Source organism: Thermobia domestica, chromosome 9 (assembly GCF_964235325.1).
Source record: "Thermobia domestica chromosome 9, izTheDome1.hap1.1, whole genome shotgun sequence".
NCBI lineage: Eukaryota > Metazoa > Arthropoda > Insecta > Zygentoma > Lepismatidae > Thermobia > Thermobia domestica.
This window is the reverse complement of record NC_137462.1, coordinates 235,572,572-235,592,600: the sequence shown is the minus strand read 5'-3', so window position 1 is coordinate 235,592,600 and position 20,029 is coordinate 235,572,572. Positions and strand designations below refer to the sequence as shown.

Genomic DNA, 20,029 nt, shown 5'->3' with positions numbered 1-20,029 from the left:
ATTTACATCATCAGCATATGCCATAACCTGGTGAATGCCGTTCAACTCTAGGCCCTGGTTGCTATCTTTGATTTTCCTTATGGCGTATTCCAGCACAAAGTTAAATAATAATGGCGACAACGCATCTCCTTGTTTCAGGCCATTTTCGACGTGGAAGCTCGTGGACAAAAATTTTCCTACCCGGACTTTACTTTGGGATTCACTTAAACATATCTTAATTAATCTAATTAGCTTTCTCGGTATTCCAAGCTCTGTAAGAACGTTGTATAATGTTTCTCTCCTAACCGAGTCGTAAGCCTTTCTAAAATCAATAAATAGTTGATGTACCGGGGTATTGTATTCCCACTTCTTTTCGAGTATTTGGCGAATGGTAAATATTTGGTCGATAGTTGATCGATTTCGTCTAAATCCGCACTGATAATCTCCAATAATTTGATCTGCGTATGGGGTCAATCTTGCTAACAGAATATTTGAAAGGATTTTATAGGATGTTGACAGAAGAGAAATGCCTCGATAATTATTACAGTCAGTTTTGTCGCCTTTCTTGTGAATTGGAACAATGATTGACTCTTTCCACTCTTGTGGCAATTCTTCCTTGTTCCAGATAAGGAGAATGAGTTTGTGTATCTTGTTCCACAATTTTTCGCCTCCAGCTAAAATTAACTCAGCCGGAATTTTATCTACACCCGGAGATTTGTGTTTCTTTAATTTCTTTATAGCGGCTTCCACTTCTATTCGATTGGGTTCTGGAATATACGGTTCTGCGGTGTGTATCTCCTTTTCTCCACGCACATTAGTTTTTGGCTGCGTGTTCAGCAAATCGTCAAAGAAATCTTTCCATCTATTTAAGAGGCTATCCGTATCAGTGAGAACTGTTCCGTCAGATTTCTTTAATATATAAGCACGTGGTTGATAGCCTTTCTTAAATTCGCTGATCCTTTCAGGAAATATAGAGAAGTACTAAACTGACTCTTTGGAGCTACGGTCCAAGACGGGCTGTGCTTGACCAATGGCGCAATACAACAATCATCAGCTACGCACTGAAAATATTCGAGATAGGAGGATCTCGGTTTTTAAACTGTGTTGCTGTTCCTTTACGTAGTGCTCGAAGTGGAAAATCCAAGGAAGTATACCCCGCATACTTCGTCTCTTCTACTTAGAGCATTGCCTTTTCGTTACTACTTACGGAGAAAATATAATACAAAGGCTTGGATTGGGAGTAGGGAAGTTTTTCTCTTTTCGATAACATTTACATACTTCCCGACATAATTTACATCCAAGTAATTTGTGTTTTAAGCTGAACAAAATACAGTGGACTCTTCTTAATTCGAAGTCCAAGGGGACACGAAAAAACTTCGAATTATCCAAAATTCGAATTATCCAACAACATTAATTTTCACATTTATAACAACAAACAAACCAAAGTACTGTGCATCAAAAACATTCATATGGTTTAGACTTTACCTTTAAAGCAGCTTATTATTTGCGTGATCGAATACCGCAAACTAACAAACGATATTGACTCTACATAATTCAAACTACGTGCACAATGGAAAATATATTTACGTACAACACTACAACATACATTGAATAGCCCAAATAATTAAACACCAGTAACAATTTGAATATTCTGTTCTCACTTTTAAGAAGTCGTAAACCTCATTTGCTTAAATTTGATTGTTTCTGTACGGTCAATAAATCTTGGATTTCATGTATTGCGTGGAATAGGTATTAATAACATTTGGTTGACTTTATCAATAATTTATCTTACATTTTCAACCAATTCTGAAACAAGATGAGATTGGCACACGTTCTCTATCTTTACTTCTTCCCCAACTCTCCTTCATGTTTATCATTACATAGATTTTCTATTTATCTTTTTTATTACTCTTCCCTATGGCTGCATCTGGATAACTGAAAACACGGTAAAACTGTATTTCTCTGTTTACATCTGTCCAACATTAAAAATTTTCAACTGTATTTACTTCGAATTATCCAAAACATAGGTTCAAAAGTTCGATTTATCCACGATTTTTTACTATTGTTTTCAATACAGTTTTCAAGGGGAATGGACTTTTGTTCGAATTATCCAATATTTCGAATTATCCAAGTTCGAATTAACGAGACTCCACTGTAAAATAAAATAGTTTTCATATATTGTTACATGACGTGAGCTGGTTGCAAAACCTGGCAGCCGAAATGTACGTTCTTCAATCACTCTGATACTAGCCTATGTTAGTGTAAAAGCTGCGGATGCCAGCCGGGACAATCGCTGTACGATGCTACTATGAGAACAGTAATGGGGTTAGCCATACTGAGAGATGAATACAGTTCTACCCGAATTGGAGCAGCAACGCCCGAATCGAATTACAAAGAAGGATTTATGGTAGAGACAAGTAAACCGTTAGATCTTGACCTTCGAGGAAAGAAATGATTAGGTTGTCGCATACTATACTATTAACAACACTAGCATTGCGAATTTCTATAGTACATAAAATAGATTTCTACTACATACTGATTGAGCCTATAGGATATATCCTAGATATAAAAAGTGGATCTACCTTCGTACCTCAGGATTTGATTTGTCTATTGAATAGTTTAGATTCTCTGGAAGATCTTGATCGCCAGCTATTCTGTGTCATCGAAAACCTTTTTGCTCCCCTACCTGTTACGTAACTAAGTTTATTGTTATGTAAAATAAAAGTGAGACCCAAGAGCTTTCTGAAGAAACATTGATTTCGTCACTAATTTACACTTCATTACTGTCACCTGGGTTTTTAATATCAGTTCACTACCAAGTTTAAAATAACCTGTGGTCCTTTAGTAATAGGTTGTGAAAGTTCACAATAAGAATCTTTGGAATTGTTGTTATGATTCAACTTATTTAAAGTTAATTTTTCACTGTAAATTTCGTCCTTTAGTGGTTAATTTTGAATAAGCTCTTAATTAGAAATGAACCATCAAAGGAATATAATTAGAGAAATTTTTCTAGTGTGATTTTTCATTAAATAATTTCAACTTGGATCTGCTCATAATTCTTTTACACTTAAGCTGATTAGTCATTTATTTAATCGTAGCTTATAGCTGGATGGAAATAGTAAAGAAAGTAGCATCTTTGAGTTGTTTTGAAAAGAAGAATTTGTAAATAACATATAAACAGTTTGTTACGAGTATAATTAATATTTTCATCTTATAAAGGAGGAAATTTATAGTGAACAATTAACTTTAAATAGCTTGAGTCATAATAACAGTTTCATACATTCTTATTAATGAACTTGGAAACTCGTTACTAAAGGACCGCCACGTAATTTTAAACTGTTAGTGGACTGATAGTAAAGAAACAAGTGACAAGGTGACAGTTGTAGAGTACAAATTACTGATGTTACCTGGTGTTTTTTGAATAATCTGTTGTCGCAACGTACTTTATAATACATTGGGTTACGAAACAGGTGAGGGAGTAAATGGTTTATTACCACACAGTCAGAACTGCTAACGATCAAGATCACGGAGAAAATCGATATAATTCATTAAGTAGGTGAAATTGAAGTACAAAGGTAGATCCACTTTTGGATGCACAATGGTTTCAACCATAGAGCGACAGAAGATTTCGATTTTAGTTTTCAGTTTCTTATAGTTACTTGGTATTAAATAGTTTTTTAAATCTCCTATATCATAAGTATTCCGCCGACAAGTCTCGTGTTGCAAATGGATAAGCTTCAATGCACTTTGGGTCTCTCAAAACTTCTTTTTTAACATAAGAAATACTTTCTTTAGTATCGTCCATCAGTTATAATAGGTTATTTCTATCACATTTGTAATATAAAGATTTCCTAAAAATTATATCGTAGTGCAGTGAAACCTATTAATTTGGTCGTCTATCTTACTTGTCCTTATTTTTGTAAAACTTGCAAATTTTCACACTCTGTATATTTCACATCACTCTGTAAGGTGATCTATGTATCTTGAACTTGGATGTTACAAAAACTTTATTCCTGTATTTCAACAGATCTGCTGAAGCTGTTAATGTAAACTCGAGAGTATACATCCCTACGATGTATTCTGCTATTTTCTTACGATGTCTAGGATGAGATTGCTACTCAGATGAAATAGGAATTAATGAATTGGAAGAACTGGGTAAAGGGATGCAAGATTGGTTTTCTGCCTTCCTTGCGTTTCGAGCAAGTGTGTGAAAATGTCTGCATCTTCCTTAATGGAGAACTTCCCAAATTCTGGAAAATTGCCGAAACAGAAATAACTGCTTTATGTAATGACACCCCCACTGTTTGTCAATAACTCGTCAATAGATTGCGTCCTCTGTACTTTTCTTCATATATCATGAATATTTCTGTAAACCATCCATTAATAACAGATGTTTGTTTTCAAAAGTAGAATGTACAGAGAACAGAAAGAAAGAAAAATATAATATAGAATGAATAACTATACGCAACAGGCTTTTAGACTCTGACAGTGGGCCTTGTTCTTCTTTTTCCTTCCTTCCTTCCTTCCTTTCGTCTTGGCATTATTTTTGTTGCGAATATGGTTGGGAGGTTATCTTTGGTAGGAGAGTGAAAGGCCCTTAAGGTACGATATTGGGGACATACATGTTTCCCAGTTGTTAGGACATCATGTAGGAAGTATTTCGGATGAATAGGATAGGTAATTTTGAAGTACAGGTATTTAGTAAATATGTTTGATATGTACGTCAGCCCAGAGACAACCGTTCTCAAGTCTAATGTCCATATCAAGGTAGTTGACAATATGATTTCTAAAGAACCAGTTGAATACATCTGGGCAGTTCTGTAGGGATTGTAGGAGTAGTTGCATTGCTGGTTGACCGTCGGTCCATGATAGAAAGAGTTCATTTACGGAATGCATTTCATATTCCAACCTTGTAGCAAGAGGCTTCATATTATTTTAACCACACGCAGAAAACTGTACGAGATGTGTTAGAATGTTCAGCCACACTCTTCTTTTCTGTGGTCATTACGGAGTCCGTGTTTCATATGTTGTTTATATCTTCCTAGAACGGAAACAACCAGTTGATGTCAAGATGGTCAAAACCTTCTTGCGGAGTTAAATCTAGTACGAAGGATCACAGAGTTTCGTGCGCATGCAACTTTAAACTATCTGAAACACTGAAAATGTTTTGATAACTAGAGAGCTTTTATGGGACACAAAACCTTTCTATCACAGGGTTTATGAATATGTACTCTGTATCTTCAATCAATAAATATTCAGTAAACAGAGTTTTTCTTGGCACATAAAATTGTTCTGTTTTCACGAAATGCTCTAAATCTCCTCAATAATCCTAAGACTTCTGAAATATTAACATAGATACAAATATTTGATTAGTGTATTTCGAATTATGACGTTGACATTACCTATTACAATGTTTTTTTTAACATAATGTTATAGTTCAGTAACTTACACCATTTCTTGATTTTATGTAAATGAACGTATCATTGGTTTTATGCTTATTAATATTGTATACTTACCATAATTTAAATATGTTTTGTAGTAACTGGGGAACTGAAGACGACCCTGATCAAAAATACCATAATGGAAATTCAGATCCTAGAGGATTTGGTGAGTTTGTTTATTAACATTATCATTAATATTAGGTCACTATTTTGCATTCACAATTATTCCAAACTTTTTTTTATTCTGTTGTATTTTATGTATAGTTTACCTATAAGCAGTGGCGTATTTAGAATCTTGTTTCGGAGGGGATTTGAGAACCAGTAATAAGCAGTTGTGTTGTACATATAATACGAGAAACTAATAATGAAATTATTTCGGGGGGAAGGAGGGTCGAGCCTCATATGCCCCCCCCTTAAATACGCCACTGTCTACAAGGCATTTCTTCATTTCTAATAATGTAAAATGTTAAAAACAGAATTTTGATTGACACTAATAGTTTACAGATTATGTACACAGACTTAAGAATGCCTTATAGTTTCAGTATTTACTCGTATTATTTTAAAACTGTAAAATGTTCAAGTTTACGTTACTTAATCGTATTATGTTAATATCTTGTCGGTGCAAACTCAATGTAAACCATGTATAAAACACAGGGTGTGCATCATTCTTGAAACTATTAATCAAACTTTTAAATGAAATTGACAATCAGCGGCGTTGCTAGCTTGTATTAAGTTTCCAGTAATGACAATTTGATAAAGAAGATAGGCATAATTTGAGGAACTGAAAGAACTAATTAACTCTAAGGCTTATGAAACCCGAAGGTTCAATGCCGCATTTACAAAAGCACTCCGTTGACTTCTATCCTTAGCGAAATGGATTCAGTTTCTACTTTGTATTCCTATTTCTGCGAGATCCATCTTAACATTGTCCTCCCATCAGCGCCTAGGTCTTCTTAATGGTAGTTTTTCGATTGGATTTCCAGTTAAAACTTTGAAAGCGTTCCTTCTTTTTTCCATTCTGGCTACATGACCTGCCCATCTAAGCCTTATAGATTTGATGACCCTAATAATGTTTGGTAAACGATATAAATTATGTAGTTCCTCGTTATGAAGTTTCCGCTATTCACCATTCCTGTTTCTCTTGGATCCGAATATTCGTCTTAGGATCTTGTTCTCAAACACTTTCAGTCTATGTTCTTTCCTCAGAGTAAGCGACCATGTTTCGCAAGCATACAACACAACAGGCATGACTATCGTTTTATATATTTTAAGCTTCAAATTGTTCGACAGAATTCGCGATGACAAAAGATTTAGAACTGAATAACATGAATTCCTTGCTTTCAGTCGACATTTAATTTCTTCGTGAATATGGTTTTTGTCTGTTATTGTTGATCCTAAGTATTTGAAGTGTCCATTTTATCGAAAGTATTGTTTGATATTATAAAGCATCCATAATTTGAGGAAACATTTATTAACTTCTATTGTTCATACGCTTTCTGTCGGAAACAAACTGGGCTATAATGAAAGTTGATGCTCATTCATAATGTTAGTACCAAACACAGTATATCAATTAATGAATAAAACACGAATAAGCTTCAGTCGTCCACAATTGTACGAATATACGGGTTGTTGAAATCTACATCCCGTAAAAGCGTGAATTCTGTATTACCCAGTAAGCCAGATTTTGATTTCATTTCTTTTGTTGTCATATTTTATGACCTTTTCGTACATGGGAATTAGATATGTACTTGATTGCAACGTCCAGATAATGTATATGAAGGGTAAGGGGAAAAACAAGGAATGTCCATGTGTGTGCTTTAACGAGTGCTTTGGCCTGTCTGTTGGTGACTTTTGGTACTATTTCACTGCGTACAATAACGTATGAACAATAACTTTTAACTTTATTAAGCGATCGTTCTTTTAATTCAACCCTATTCATTTTGTACACGGTTATCAATATTAATAAGCCGTTTTCTCGAAAATTTAGTTTTGTGACGTTCCTTGTTTTTTCCCCTTTACCCTTCATATATAGGTCCAACTTGTCATATTACTCTGTAGCAAAATGGAGGGAAAATAGATTTACCTCTAAGCACAGATATGAGGGACGTAAGAATCTAGGGTATATTTTCTCGAACTTAGTTTTTTTTTTTTTTTTTTTTTTTTTCATTGTCTATGTTCGAATGACCAGAAGTCTACCATAGTGTTATGAAGTTCAATGAAAATTATCGGAATTGATGCCTGGGTTCTTTTTCTGTATCCCACACATCTGGATATGTGAAGGAAAAGAAGGGACAAAAATTAACCGATTCTTTATGTAGTAATTAAATTACAGTTATGAATTTCTCCCGTTTATGAAGTAACTGTTTTTCAGCAATTAGATTATTTACAAACTATGTTATTAAACGTGCGATGGAAGAATTTCTGACTGCGATTCAGGTCTGGGAACATGTTACCTTTATGGTCTTACCAGTTCCCATCTTTCAGGAACCAGTGACTCTGGGAAAAGAGAAGCTTTTACCCGAAACATACTGATCTGTATTTGGTATATTCTGTGACATGCAGGACGCATACCATTAAATGTTGTAATTGCTTATTTTATCGTTGACCTTTTGTGATGCATATTAAATGGAAGATGTTTATTTGTGTGCGTATGGTATTGCTGAGCTGATTGATTGTCTGTGTTATTTTTCAGGCCATATAGGAATTATGGTGCCTGATGTTGACAAAGCTTGTGAGAGATTCGAAAAGTTAGGAGTTGAATTTGTAAAGAAGCCAAATGATGGTAAGCATGTAGTAACTTTACCAAAATAATTGATAATATGTTTTCAGTTTGAATGTGATAACTATATAAACTAACAGCAGAGTATATTTATTTAGCACTGAATGACCTAAGTTACACAACTTGAGGTGAGCACGTTTTCTTTGTGTTATATATAAAAGTTCATTCACTAATAATTTTTCATTCGAATGTGTGTAGACCAGTTTAATCAAATAAAGAAAGTAATATAACGGAGCATTTTATATATTATATATATTAAAATTAAGAGGACATATTAATTAATCAACCACTTTTCAAAATTCTAAAGTAAAAATGCACAACTTCCGTTGCCATTCACGAAACCGTTACACTCCAAGTAACTATAACATCATGTATGATGGTAGAGTTACTTGTGGGTGCAACAACCGTACTAGTTTTCACAAATCATAATAGACAAGATTCTTAATATGCTGCTTTTAATCTCATAACTAAAGCCCGGAATTAATGGCAAAATAGAAGCCCGAAAATGGCTGGGAAAATTGCAAAATAAACATCCAAAAATGGCAAAATAAAATAAACAAGCAATCACGAACTTAGAGCAAAAAAATAGATACTAAAATATGTAAAAGCTATAATAGGCTATAATTCGTTTACTAATCGAAATAAAATGTTTCAGTTTGCACTTTGCACTTACCACCTAAAATTCTGGAAACTTGCGCAACCCGAGAAGGGACGCCATCTAACAATTCATTCGCCATTCTTCAGAAGTAACAATGAAACAATAACTTAAAAACACACACACATTTTATTCACACGCGGTTACATTAGCACAAACATTCAAAGCACAAGAAATACTAAAGTGAAGTCACTTTACACTACACTAGCAGTTTATTTTCACTTACGAAAGGTTTTTCATATTTTTGTTCTCTAAAATTATTACCATCTTTTTTAAGATTTTCAAAGGAAAGACTTTGTCTCCTGTCAGAAAGGATTCGCTTTAGATGTGAAAATTATTATTATTATTATTTGATCTTCCCACATCTACAGATGTCACTGGAGCATACTTGAAACATGTAATTTGGGAAGCATCCATGTCACTGTCAACAGTTGTATCAGCATCACCTTCCATAACACTAGCGATGTCCTTCAATTTTCCCAAATCTGGATTAGCACTTACAACACGATCACACTTACGCCGAATGTACTCACCCTTGTCACCAGGTACAACACTCAGATCGTTGAGAGTATCATTGAAGATTTTCAGAGAACTAGCGAGAGTCTTGGCAATAGCATCTGGTAACTTTGCAAAATGTGTTGCAATGAAGATTAAGTCCTTTTTCAAGAAATTCTTCTTAAGCAGACTTTGAGCAACCTTAATTGAAGGCGCATCATCCTCATCAAAAGTGTCAATGATTCTTTTGATGGGTTCAAAGTTGTTAGCATAATAGAGAACAGCTGTAATCCATGTACCCCATCTCGTTAAGACAGGCTGTAGTGGAAGCGAAAGTTCAGGGGCTAATTCGCGAAACGCACTTGTTCGCGAGGGAGCTCTCAGAAATACCTTTTTCATATTTGACACAAGAAGGTCAACGTCAGGTAAATGAGAACGAACTTCCTCTGCAATTCTATGTAGCGCGTGTGCCAGACAGGTGACATGCAGCATACGTGGGAATAGAACCTTAAGGGCTTTTGCTGTATTCTTCATGTATGCAGCTCCGTCTGTGACAAAAAGAGTGAACTTATCGTATTTTACACATTGTGGCCACAGAATATTCAGCGATTTTGTAAAAACCTGTGCAATTATCGTGCAATTTACTTTTTCCAGAACTTCTGATGCAATCAAAAATGTTTGTGTGCGTTCTTCCCCTCCCAAAGTTCCAATTACAACGTTGGCAATGGAACATCCTAGAATATCGCAAGTTTCATTAATTGAAATCCATATATTTTTGTCAGCAAGACTTTTACGGATAACGTCAATAGTTCTTCTGTACGTGCTATCAACGTAAATCTTTCTCAAAGATGATTCATTTGGAACTTTTTGTTTTGTGTATTTCTCGAGAAAGTTTCTAAAGGAAACATTTTCTAACTTCCATAAAGGAATGTCCGCGTTAATTAGAGCTTCACACAGATCATTTGCAAAGCTGTTATTACACGAAGCGGGATTCGTGACTCTTCCAAGATGATTTTGAACCTTTTCACCAGCTGATTTGCGTGTCCTTGCAGAATTGTTTTGCAGTGCTTATATGGTGTGTTACAAAATAACTCTTTTCAGCGGAGACCACAATTTCACATAACTTACAAGAAAAAAAAAGTACAGAACCGTCTGTTGAAAACACAGTACGCCCGAACTCACTCACAGATTTTTTTCCAACTTCTGTTTCCTAGAAAGACCTACTTTCGGATATCGTAACAGTTATCTCCACGTCGAGTCCCTCTACTTCTAACATCGGTTCTAAACTTCATTAAGTATCATACCATTAAAATAAATAATAATAATAAAATTGTTAGATTAATATGAACATTAACAGTATCTGCAGTCAGTAAAATAACAATAACTTTTTCACTAATGGCAAGCGTCAGTTCGTATAATTTCTTACCCAACAACTGTTTATTTTATATTTTTAAAAGTATTAAGAATAAAACATTTCCAGGTAGTATTTTATTGAAATTGCTGTTTACGAGTCTTAGTTTTATGACGTCATTATCGATAAAAAAGAAAGATATTTTCGCAGTGATAAGCAGTACTATAAAAAAGATAACTGTACTTTTGTAGTGTGTTGAGTTCTCTGCCGTGTACTATGGATTTCTTCCAATGTGTGTAACATCAAAGTCTGTGTTTTTGACGTTTTTTTCGTCCTTTTCTCCATTTAGATATGTGGACAAAAATAAGGAGTACCTTGTTCGGATCGTTATAAACAATTCAAAATGTTTTAATATTTTTAAAAAAGTCAAAATAACAAAGGATTCGAAATTTCTGATTCTTTCGTTGTTACTAACCAGGGATGACTCCAAAATGAACCCTCAATCTGGGAATAACTTATATATTTCCTGAAAGGTTTGTCGAGTAAGTTCCTAAACAACTTTAAATTCATTGCCTGGAAGTGACTATAAATATCCTATATTAGTGGACCTATAAAGTTGAGAAAAGCATATCCACAGTATCTAGTCAACGGTTAGTCACTTGGTATCACAAGTAATGTGACTCATTGTTATGGCTAGATGTGACACATTCGGTGTACCTATTTCAATTTCTATATTTTCTGTATAAATCCGATTGCTTACCCTTCAGGGTCTAAACTCTTTAGCCACGACAAGGCCCGGGTAATAAGAGGGAAGGAGGTTTCGGCTGGATGTTGTTTGCCGGAGCTTGGCTGTAGTATTTGGCTATATGCGAGACTCATGTAACTCACACGTCACGGTCCTGGCAAGATGGTACTGTCAGGACTTGGCCTTTGTTTCTAAGGTGTGAGGGCCTCGTAACTCACACTGTCTCACCATCACTCTACGGCGTGGTAGTGAGGTTCACTAATATAGGATATTTATAGTAGAATAATCATTTATTGGGTTTATTACCTTGTTATAGGAATAATTGGGTCATCATCATCATCATCATCATAGGTATTCTGTCTTTATTGGCAAGTCACTTGCCGCAGCTGAGAAGCTTCCATGCTCCACGGTCCTCCGCTAACTTCTTCGTCTTCGCGTATGGTCTTTGTTTTTATATCATCCATTAATTGTAGTCTCCTTCGCCCCCTCCCTCTCTTTCCCGCCACCATACCCTCTAGGACGTCCCTCATGAAACAATCTCTTCTTAGGCAATGTCCCAACCAGTTTCTCTTCCTTTTCCTAATAATATCTAAAAGTGTTCTTTTCTCACCCACCAATTCTAACACTCTCTCATTCGTTTTCTAATTCTTTCCATTCTTCTCCACACCCACATTTCGAAGGCTTCCAGTCGATTTTCATCACCTTTACGTAATGTCCACATTTCCGCCCCATACAGTACAACACTCCACACGAATCATTTTATGAGTCTTTTTCTCAACTCTTTATTCAAGGTCCCACAAAACAGACTTTTCTTCCTCCTAAAGGCTTCTTTCGCCATTCCTATCCTTGCTTTTATTTCACGTTCGCACTTCATGTTATTACTAAGAATACTACCCAGATATCGAAAACTATTCACTTGTTCTATTTTCTCCCCTCTTACTTTTACATTTGACACAGACCCCTTCGTTCCAATCACCATGGCTTTTGTCTTTCTAACATTTATTTTCATCCCATATTCTTCAAAGCCCATCCTCATTTTTTCTAACATTTTATTGATTTTCTTTTCAGATTCTGCAACAAGCGCCATATCGTCTGCAAATCTTATGCATCTAATCATTCTACCTCCTACCGAAATGCCATCATCATATAGGCTCTTTTTCGCTCTCTTCTAGATAGACATTAAATAGTGTTGGCGAGAGGCAGCATCCTTGCCGAACTCCCCTTCCAATTGCACTCTCTTCCGTCAGTTCTTCCCCTATCCTAACACTTACTTGTTGGTTCATGTATACGTTTCTTATGAGTCTTCTATCTTTCCATTCCAACCCTATCTTTGTTAGAACTCCCAACAACAATTCCCAATTCACGCGGTCAAAAGCATTTTCTAGATCAATAAATATAACATACACCTCTTTCCCTTTTTCTATAAATCTTTCACCGATCGCTCTTAATAATCCAATTGCATATTGGTAGCACGTATTATATTCTTAATCTACTAGTCATGTGGAGTACTTTGACATATAGGTCAAGTTGTTGTATATATTTCCAAGCCTGAAGGGGTGAGGTCACTTCCGGGCAAGGAATTGAAACCTGTTTTGGAACTTGCTCGACAAACCCTTTCAGGAAATACATAGGATATCCCCAGATTCGAGTTCAACTTTGTAGTCATCCCTAGTAAGTTTCAAATATTAGACCAACACACCAGGCATAATTATTCATTAGCTTTAATTTCGTTATTTATGTTAAAACCATCGTTTAAGTAAGTGATAGATTTACTCCAATTGGTATAGCAATGCTAACTGCAACTACTGTTTGTTTCAAAAAATTTGTCCCTTACTGTTTTTCACAGTTCAAAGAATTCGTCAATTTCACATAAAAGAATAAGTAATATTATAAAAACTCGACTTTTTTTTTTTAATGCTTTCGAACTAGATAGAGAGTTAAAGAATGAATCAGTACTTCATTTCTCGTGCTTGAGTTCCTTTTGATAAAACGAAAAGGGATAGAGAAAAGTAACTGGCTAAGAATATTTGAAGATGGGTCACGTGTTAATAAACAGACATCTTTTAAGTTTGAACAAATGTTGAGCTATGAAAACAAAGCAATCCTAGATAAAAATAGTACTAACCATTTGTATTTCTAGTAGAGTACAGTAATTTTCGATATTTCGGATATTTTTAGCGGATGTCCATTTTCAGAGATCACAGGGGCTTAAATCATATCGTACAGTTAGATCCTCACATGCTTTGTGTTTCGACATTAGTGGAAATTTTCCAGTAAAACATTCTTTAATTGAATTGTTGTTTGAGAGGGGAGTTTTACTAAAATATGTTGAATATTGAATGTTGTAGTTCAGTGGTAGTATCCGTCCAATGAGTTCGATTGCCCTTAAAGGATGTAACTATACAATTCAATCTGTTTCTTCTTAAAAAGGCCGGATGCTTGACCTCTGCAATTCCACTACAAGTAAGGAAATTATTTTACTATTACTGTGTGAACTTTCGTTAAATACGATACTACTCGTTCTTTAACCTTTCATAAACTTATTGGGCATTACTATTAGGAAATGATAAACAATAATTATAAAACTGACGACGATGGTTTATTTGCAAGGAATCTACAGATCAATTTAAATTATATCTCTTGTACAGTAAATATGCTAGACCAAGGTCTAAACACTTAAAATACTAATTGAAGGTTAATATCAACGAATCTAGATAAACTCTGAATGTATGTAATAAAGGTTAATTCTACAGAATTATTGATCAGGTTAATTGAATTATTTATCAAAGATTCTCTTTTAAGTTTAATGTGTTTATGTAGGTTTACGTATGTTTACGCCGGGCATACGATAAGCCTTCGGCAGAACTGCCCTATGTGTGAATCTGTGCTCTTTAGAACATTAATTTACATTCCTGGGCTACTTACATATTCTCGGCCTCTGCTGAGATAAGCTTCTCTTCCATTTTACTAGCACACGAAAAATATATCAAACGCGCACTTAATAAAACTCATTGATATTACTCACAATACTACTCGTTCCTCTTCGAAGTAATGACTACGCTGTTGAATTGCGTTGAGGTTTGGTCTTTGCCCACAACAAACCTCTTTGTGTGAGTAAGTGACTGCATTAAAGCGTGCACCTTTGCGGTGACTAAACTGCATCGCAGGATTTCTTAGGAGGGTGGCCGTGACTGTTATCTCTAGTGGATGTCTGTCGTCTCGAACCCAGGACCTCTGATGAACTTGTCTATCCACGTTGTGGTTACTACGCATCACTGAAGTCTCATTTTTCTGTGTATTAGTAACCAATGTCGTTCTTGTTGATTTTCAATGCTCGAGTGCTCCGCCCTAGGTGAAGGACTAACGCTGGCCCTCTCGAGTTAAAAGTCAGACCCTTATCACTTAGGAGTCGTCAGAAGTTAAGTCCAGCAGGATGACGTTCTGTCCCAAGGAGAGTCAATCATCAGATTTCGTTAACAAGATAGCTGCCAGTGAACGAATAGAATCTTCTCCCGCTTTCAGAAATTCTTCCCGTGACCTCGAAATCCGAAGTTTTAAATACTGTTTTCTGTTCTCAATTTCTAGGTCACGGGCCGCTTTCTATAACTAAATTAAACGTTGAGAGTTTACTTTTGGTTCTCTTCCATGTCTTCTCTGTAGTTAAAGATACTTTCCAAACGGTATTTGGTTTGCTTTCAGGAGAATGAAGTCGTATTTAATGAATTTTTTGAAATGGAAGTTTTTTTATTCTCCCATGTTTTCTCGTAATGATCCTTTGTGATCATTACACCAGTTTATATAATTTGATGTATCAATAATACGAAGTAACATTTTTGAAAAAAAAATTAACAAATATATTGGAAGCATCACACTTCTATACGTTCCCTACAAAATTGTTTTTATGTAACGTTGTAAAAAAATGTAATCTTGTGCGTATTAGTGCTTTTGTAATTTCTTCGTGAATGATCAAAACCTCGTGTAATAAAGATTCGGAGTAATAAAGATATTGAATTCATAATATAATATAAATTGTTAATATTGTAATCATCACGTGTTACATATATTCACAATACGATCTATACTCAAAAGAATCCTTGGAGTTAAGAAAGCAAAGGATATTCTTCCAAGAATTAACAAATATTTCTTTATGATATTAGTAATAATGTTGCTCCAGTTTCTTTCTAAATTTCCTTTTTCGGAGATGAGTTTGGGATTTTTTTCCTAATGAAAAATACCCCAGAAATGTTCCTTTCAGCTAGTGATATAGCATAGTTTAAAAGCTTGACTCATCACCTGTGAGAATTCTCTGCAGAAGTGCCGTACCGCTGAAGAAGTTGTTGATAAATGTGTAATCTTTTCTGTTAACAGACAAAGCATCCAACGGGCACACACTTGGCGGTACCCTAAACATTGAATACTGTGTGCCAACCTTTCACGTGAGATGCCAAGGGTATTGGACAGCTCCTGCTGTGTGATCCTTTGATTCTGACGAATCAATTCATCAGCACGTTGTTTGTGATTATCATCTGTCACACTCACTGGTCCTCCTGTATGGGGTTCATCGTTCAATAATGGGTGCCTGGATCTGCGTTTTTAATCTTTCAGTCCCAATGCCTCATTATACTCACTTCAACACATGCTGCACCATACACTTGCACCATTCGACGATCGATGTCAATAGGTGGAACACCTTCACGTTATGATGAAAACTATATAATAGTAGAGTAAATATATGACTTGATCAGGAACTAATTGGAGCCTATGTTATTTTAGTTCCAAATTATGCAGTACATTGTAGAGAGTAACATATCCGGAACCTACCATTGAAATTGGAAAAACCTTCCATCTTAAATTTTAGGCGGAACGCTGCTATCACCCGTGGAATGTTTTTTAAAAGTTTGTTTCCATTTTCTAATTGTCATATCATAATATGTTACATCTCGTTTGAAAACGGATTTTTGATACATTACTTTACACATTATTCTGTGTAATTTGGTACTAAATCCAATAATGCTGCTGGTAGTTGAAAAATTACGGACGAATACTATCAAAATTCACAATGCACATACAATGCAAATTAATTCTCCTTATCTTTGGGAAAAGTATAGGGCAAATTATCTTTAGTCAGTTTGAAATTGTTGTAGCTGTAATAAAACTGTTACCAGAGCTAATTAAAGAAAAAAAAAAAAGTTTTCGTCGTTCTTTTCTCCTGCATTTGACATATTAAATGGGTGTGTTATAAAATGGTCTTTGAGCTTTCATTTGACACATTATGATACGACAATTAGGAGCTGCAAACAAATTCTTGCAAAATTTGCAAAAAAAGCTTATACGACAGAAATTTTCTGTCTAAATTCAAAATGACGGTTTTTCTGCAAACGTTTGGATGGTGGGCTTTGCATTTGTTGTTGTAGTCCACAATTTGGTACTAAAATTATTTATATTGCCATTGGTTCTAAGTCAGGTCAAAATTTCATTGAGTATTATAATTTCAAATTCATTGAAAGGACTTTTGAAACAACGTAATATGTACTTGGTGCAAATGAAATATCCGCTTTGACGCCTGGTGGGAAACTCACGTGAGCAACAGAGCACACAAATGGACTAAGGTCACGCATCTAGGATAATAATCTTTGTAGATGTTCACGAAACGAGTTAAGAGTAAACAGTCAAGAGGCAGGGCGTTGTTGGAACAGGATCGTGTGAAAGTGCACCATGGAGAACACACAAGTACGAGTGATTTTTCTTTCAACTGGAACATTCTGTAGAACAAGCTTCAGAAAGCACTAACACTGCATTTAGGCAAGGAATGAAGAATGAACACATCAATCGCCATTAGTTTGATATACTGCGTTCAGGTGACACAGCATTGCTAAATGAACCTCGTGGACACCAGTTAGTATTATGTTCGAATGAGTTGCTCAGAAACACCGTGGAAACGGACCCTCGGAATTGTATTTGTACGATTGCAGTCGAATCACACATATACGATACCATTGTCGTTGGGCAACTTCGTGCTGTCGCTAAGGTGGAAATGTTGGACTTATAACTGTCAGATGTGTTGACAGCGGCCAGCAAGGATCACCATCTGGCGGTGTGTGGTTTTCTACGAGTGTAAGGGATAACCGGAAAAGTTTCATGCATTGGATTGCCACTTTTAATGAATATTGAATCAGCTATGATAATTGTAAACGGTTAGGGTTGAGGTTGAAACTTGATTCAAGTCTAGGACAGTTTCCGAAACCTCGAGATCTATACTGTGATTGATACATCAGGTCTTTCTTCATCGAGTCGAAACCTTCGCTGTGGATCATTATAGCGATGAACTCCATGAAATGCACCACAACTTTGCAAGCGAGCATCTAGAAATGTTAAAAAAAAAGACATGGTGTCCCCATGATACATGTCACTCAAAGGACATGGGAAACTCTTCGTCAGTTGAAGGATGAAACCCTTCCTCATCTGTTGTATTCTTCTGACGTTTCTCCCATCGACTAGTATCTTTTCCGACATCTCGAGCACTTCTTCGGAGGAAGGACTTTCTCTGGTGGTCGAGCGATGCATAGTGCGGTTGAGAACTTCGTCACATCAGACTTTCGACTTCTTTCGCGACGGAATGTATTGGTAAATGAGTGATGGCGAAAGAGTGTATTTTCAGTCGTTGTTTCCATCCTCCTCCCTCCCCACTTCTCTTTAATAAAAATGATGCACTTGAAGCGGATATTTCATTCACACCAATCTAATACTTATTACATATTGTTACATTTGTAGTGTTACATATTGTTACATTTGTAGATAGAAAGGATAAGAAATTAATAATGTATATTTACTTTCAGGTAAAATGAAGGGAATCGCTTTCATAAAAGACCCTGATGGTTACTGGATAGAAATCCTCAATAACAAAAATATGAGTAATTTTGTTTAATGAACCATTTCGTTACTGTTTGAATCCAGAAATTTATTTTTGATACTACATATGTATGGTTTATAAAATATATTCAGTAACTGTGCCATTTATAACAAGCTGGACAACTTAAAGTGTATTCAAATAATAAAAAAAAAGTTATAGAACCGGACAAAGTTACCTGGATAGTCATAATGGGAATTATTGAGAGGAGTAGAGTTAGACATGAATTGTTGTGGTAATAATAAGTGTATGAACTTGAGTGTACAGAGTAGCTGAAAAATATGATGAAATTCTATAGAACGAAGTGATACATAGAAAACGATGAATTAAGACAAATCATTAAAGAGAATAAAGGAAATACAGTTTTGTATTTTGCTTTGTATATATTAATCTTTATTTTAAGACTATAGTCTAGTTACTGCATGTTAGTTTATTATTTGTCTTTCACCATGTAATATAAAGTGAACTATTTTCCCTTTCTTTCTAGTGTATACTTTATTTCCTTGAAAATAAAATGTTATTCATGGTCTAGTTTTCTTTATCTTGTTTTTAAATATATAGTTACAAGACCTTCAATCTAATTGTATTAAAATAATGGAAAATTTGTGTGGTACGGTTTTTATATATATAGGCGCAGATCCAAGGGGAGGGCTATATGGGTATAAGCCCCCACCCCCTTGGCGCTCAGGTATACACTGGATAAAATGGGCCTCAATCCTACTTACCTTATACCGGATAAAGCGACAAACTATGGGTTAGCCCCTCCCTTTATCATATCCTGGATCCGCGGCTGTATATATATTATTCGAAAACGGTGAGCTTCCTCGTGGCTAAACGGTTAGCGTACGTGCCTTTGGCGTAAGAGAGCCAGGTTAGATTCCCGGTGGGAGCTCATGTGGTCGGATCCCACGTTAAGTTGTAGGTCCGCGTCTCATATGGCCTCGCTGCTCAAACGAACGCTAAACTCAAAATCATATCATGTATTCTAAAACTGTTATTAAGATATCAGATGGCTCACTCTCACCTCACAAGGGAAAAGGAATCTGAAATTCACAGTGTTAAGAAAATGAGAGTGGGATAGTTCAGAAGAAAATGAGTTGAGTTGATTTTGAGTTTAACGTCCTTTTCAGCAGCGTGGCTGTATGAGACGTGACCTACTGATTAACGTGGAATCCGAACTACATGAGTTACCGCCGGGATCGGACCTGGGTCTCCCACGACAGGCGAGTACGCTAACCGCTTAGCCACGAAGGAGTCAGAAGAAAATGAGTGTCTCATCTATATTTATATTACGTTGAGTAATATAAGAAAATGAATTGAAATACTTGTTACAGCGGTTGTTTTATTTATATTGAGCCGAATTTGAATGTACCACTTCCCTAGGAAATGCCGTATTTCCACCACCGGTTGTGTTCGAACTGCAGGCCACCTCTACTGACTATCGGCAGACATAAAAATATCCATTGCAGGAGACTGCGCTGCATCTGGAACATGGGTATTCCATCCTACTCCTCTTTCCAGAGGCCGGAGACTGTAGGACTAGGCAATGGGACAGGTGCCACTTGAGGAGTCCAAAAACATAATAGTTCATAGGACTGGTATCTGGACTCTTGACGGGAATGTCAGAGAAGAAATTGCTGAAACTCCATTTTCCTGTTCTATACGGCGATAGAATTC

At 35.8% G+C, this 20,029-nt stretch overlaps 1 protein-coding gene across 2 annotated transcripts in view; it reads left to right on the top strand.

Moving 5' to 3' along the window:
* Glo1 (Glyoxalase 1) overlaps nucleotides 1-18,883 on the top strand; it is a 34,233-nt gene extending 15,350 nt beyond the window's left edge. For both annotated transcript variants that reach the window (XM_081725900.1, XM_081725899.1), the window contains exons 4-6: nucleotides 5,519-5,586; nucleotides 8,113-8,202; nucleotides 18,282-18,883. In XM_081725900.1, the coding sequence (XP_081582026.1) occupies nucleotides 5,519-5,586; nucleotides 8,113-8,202; nucleotides 18,282-18,370 (247 nt within the window). In that variant the 3' untranslated portion in view covers nucleotides 18,371-18,883. The remainder of the gene's footprint in view (nucleotides 1-5,518; nucleotides 5,587-8,112; nucleotides 8,203-18,281) is intronic.
* The last annotated feature ends 1,146 nt before the right edge of the window (nucleotides 18,884-20,029 follow it).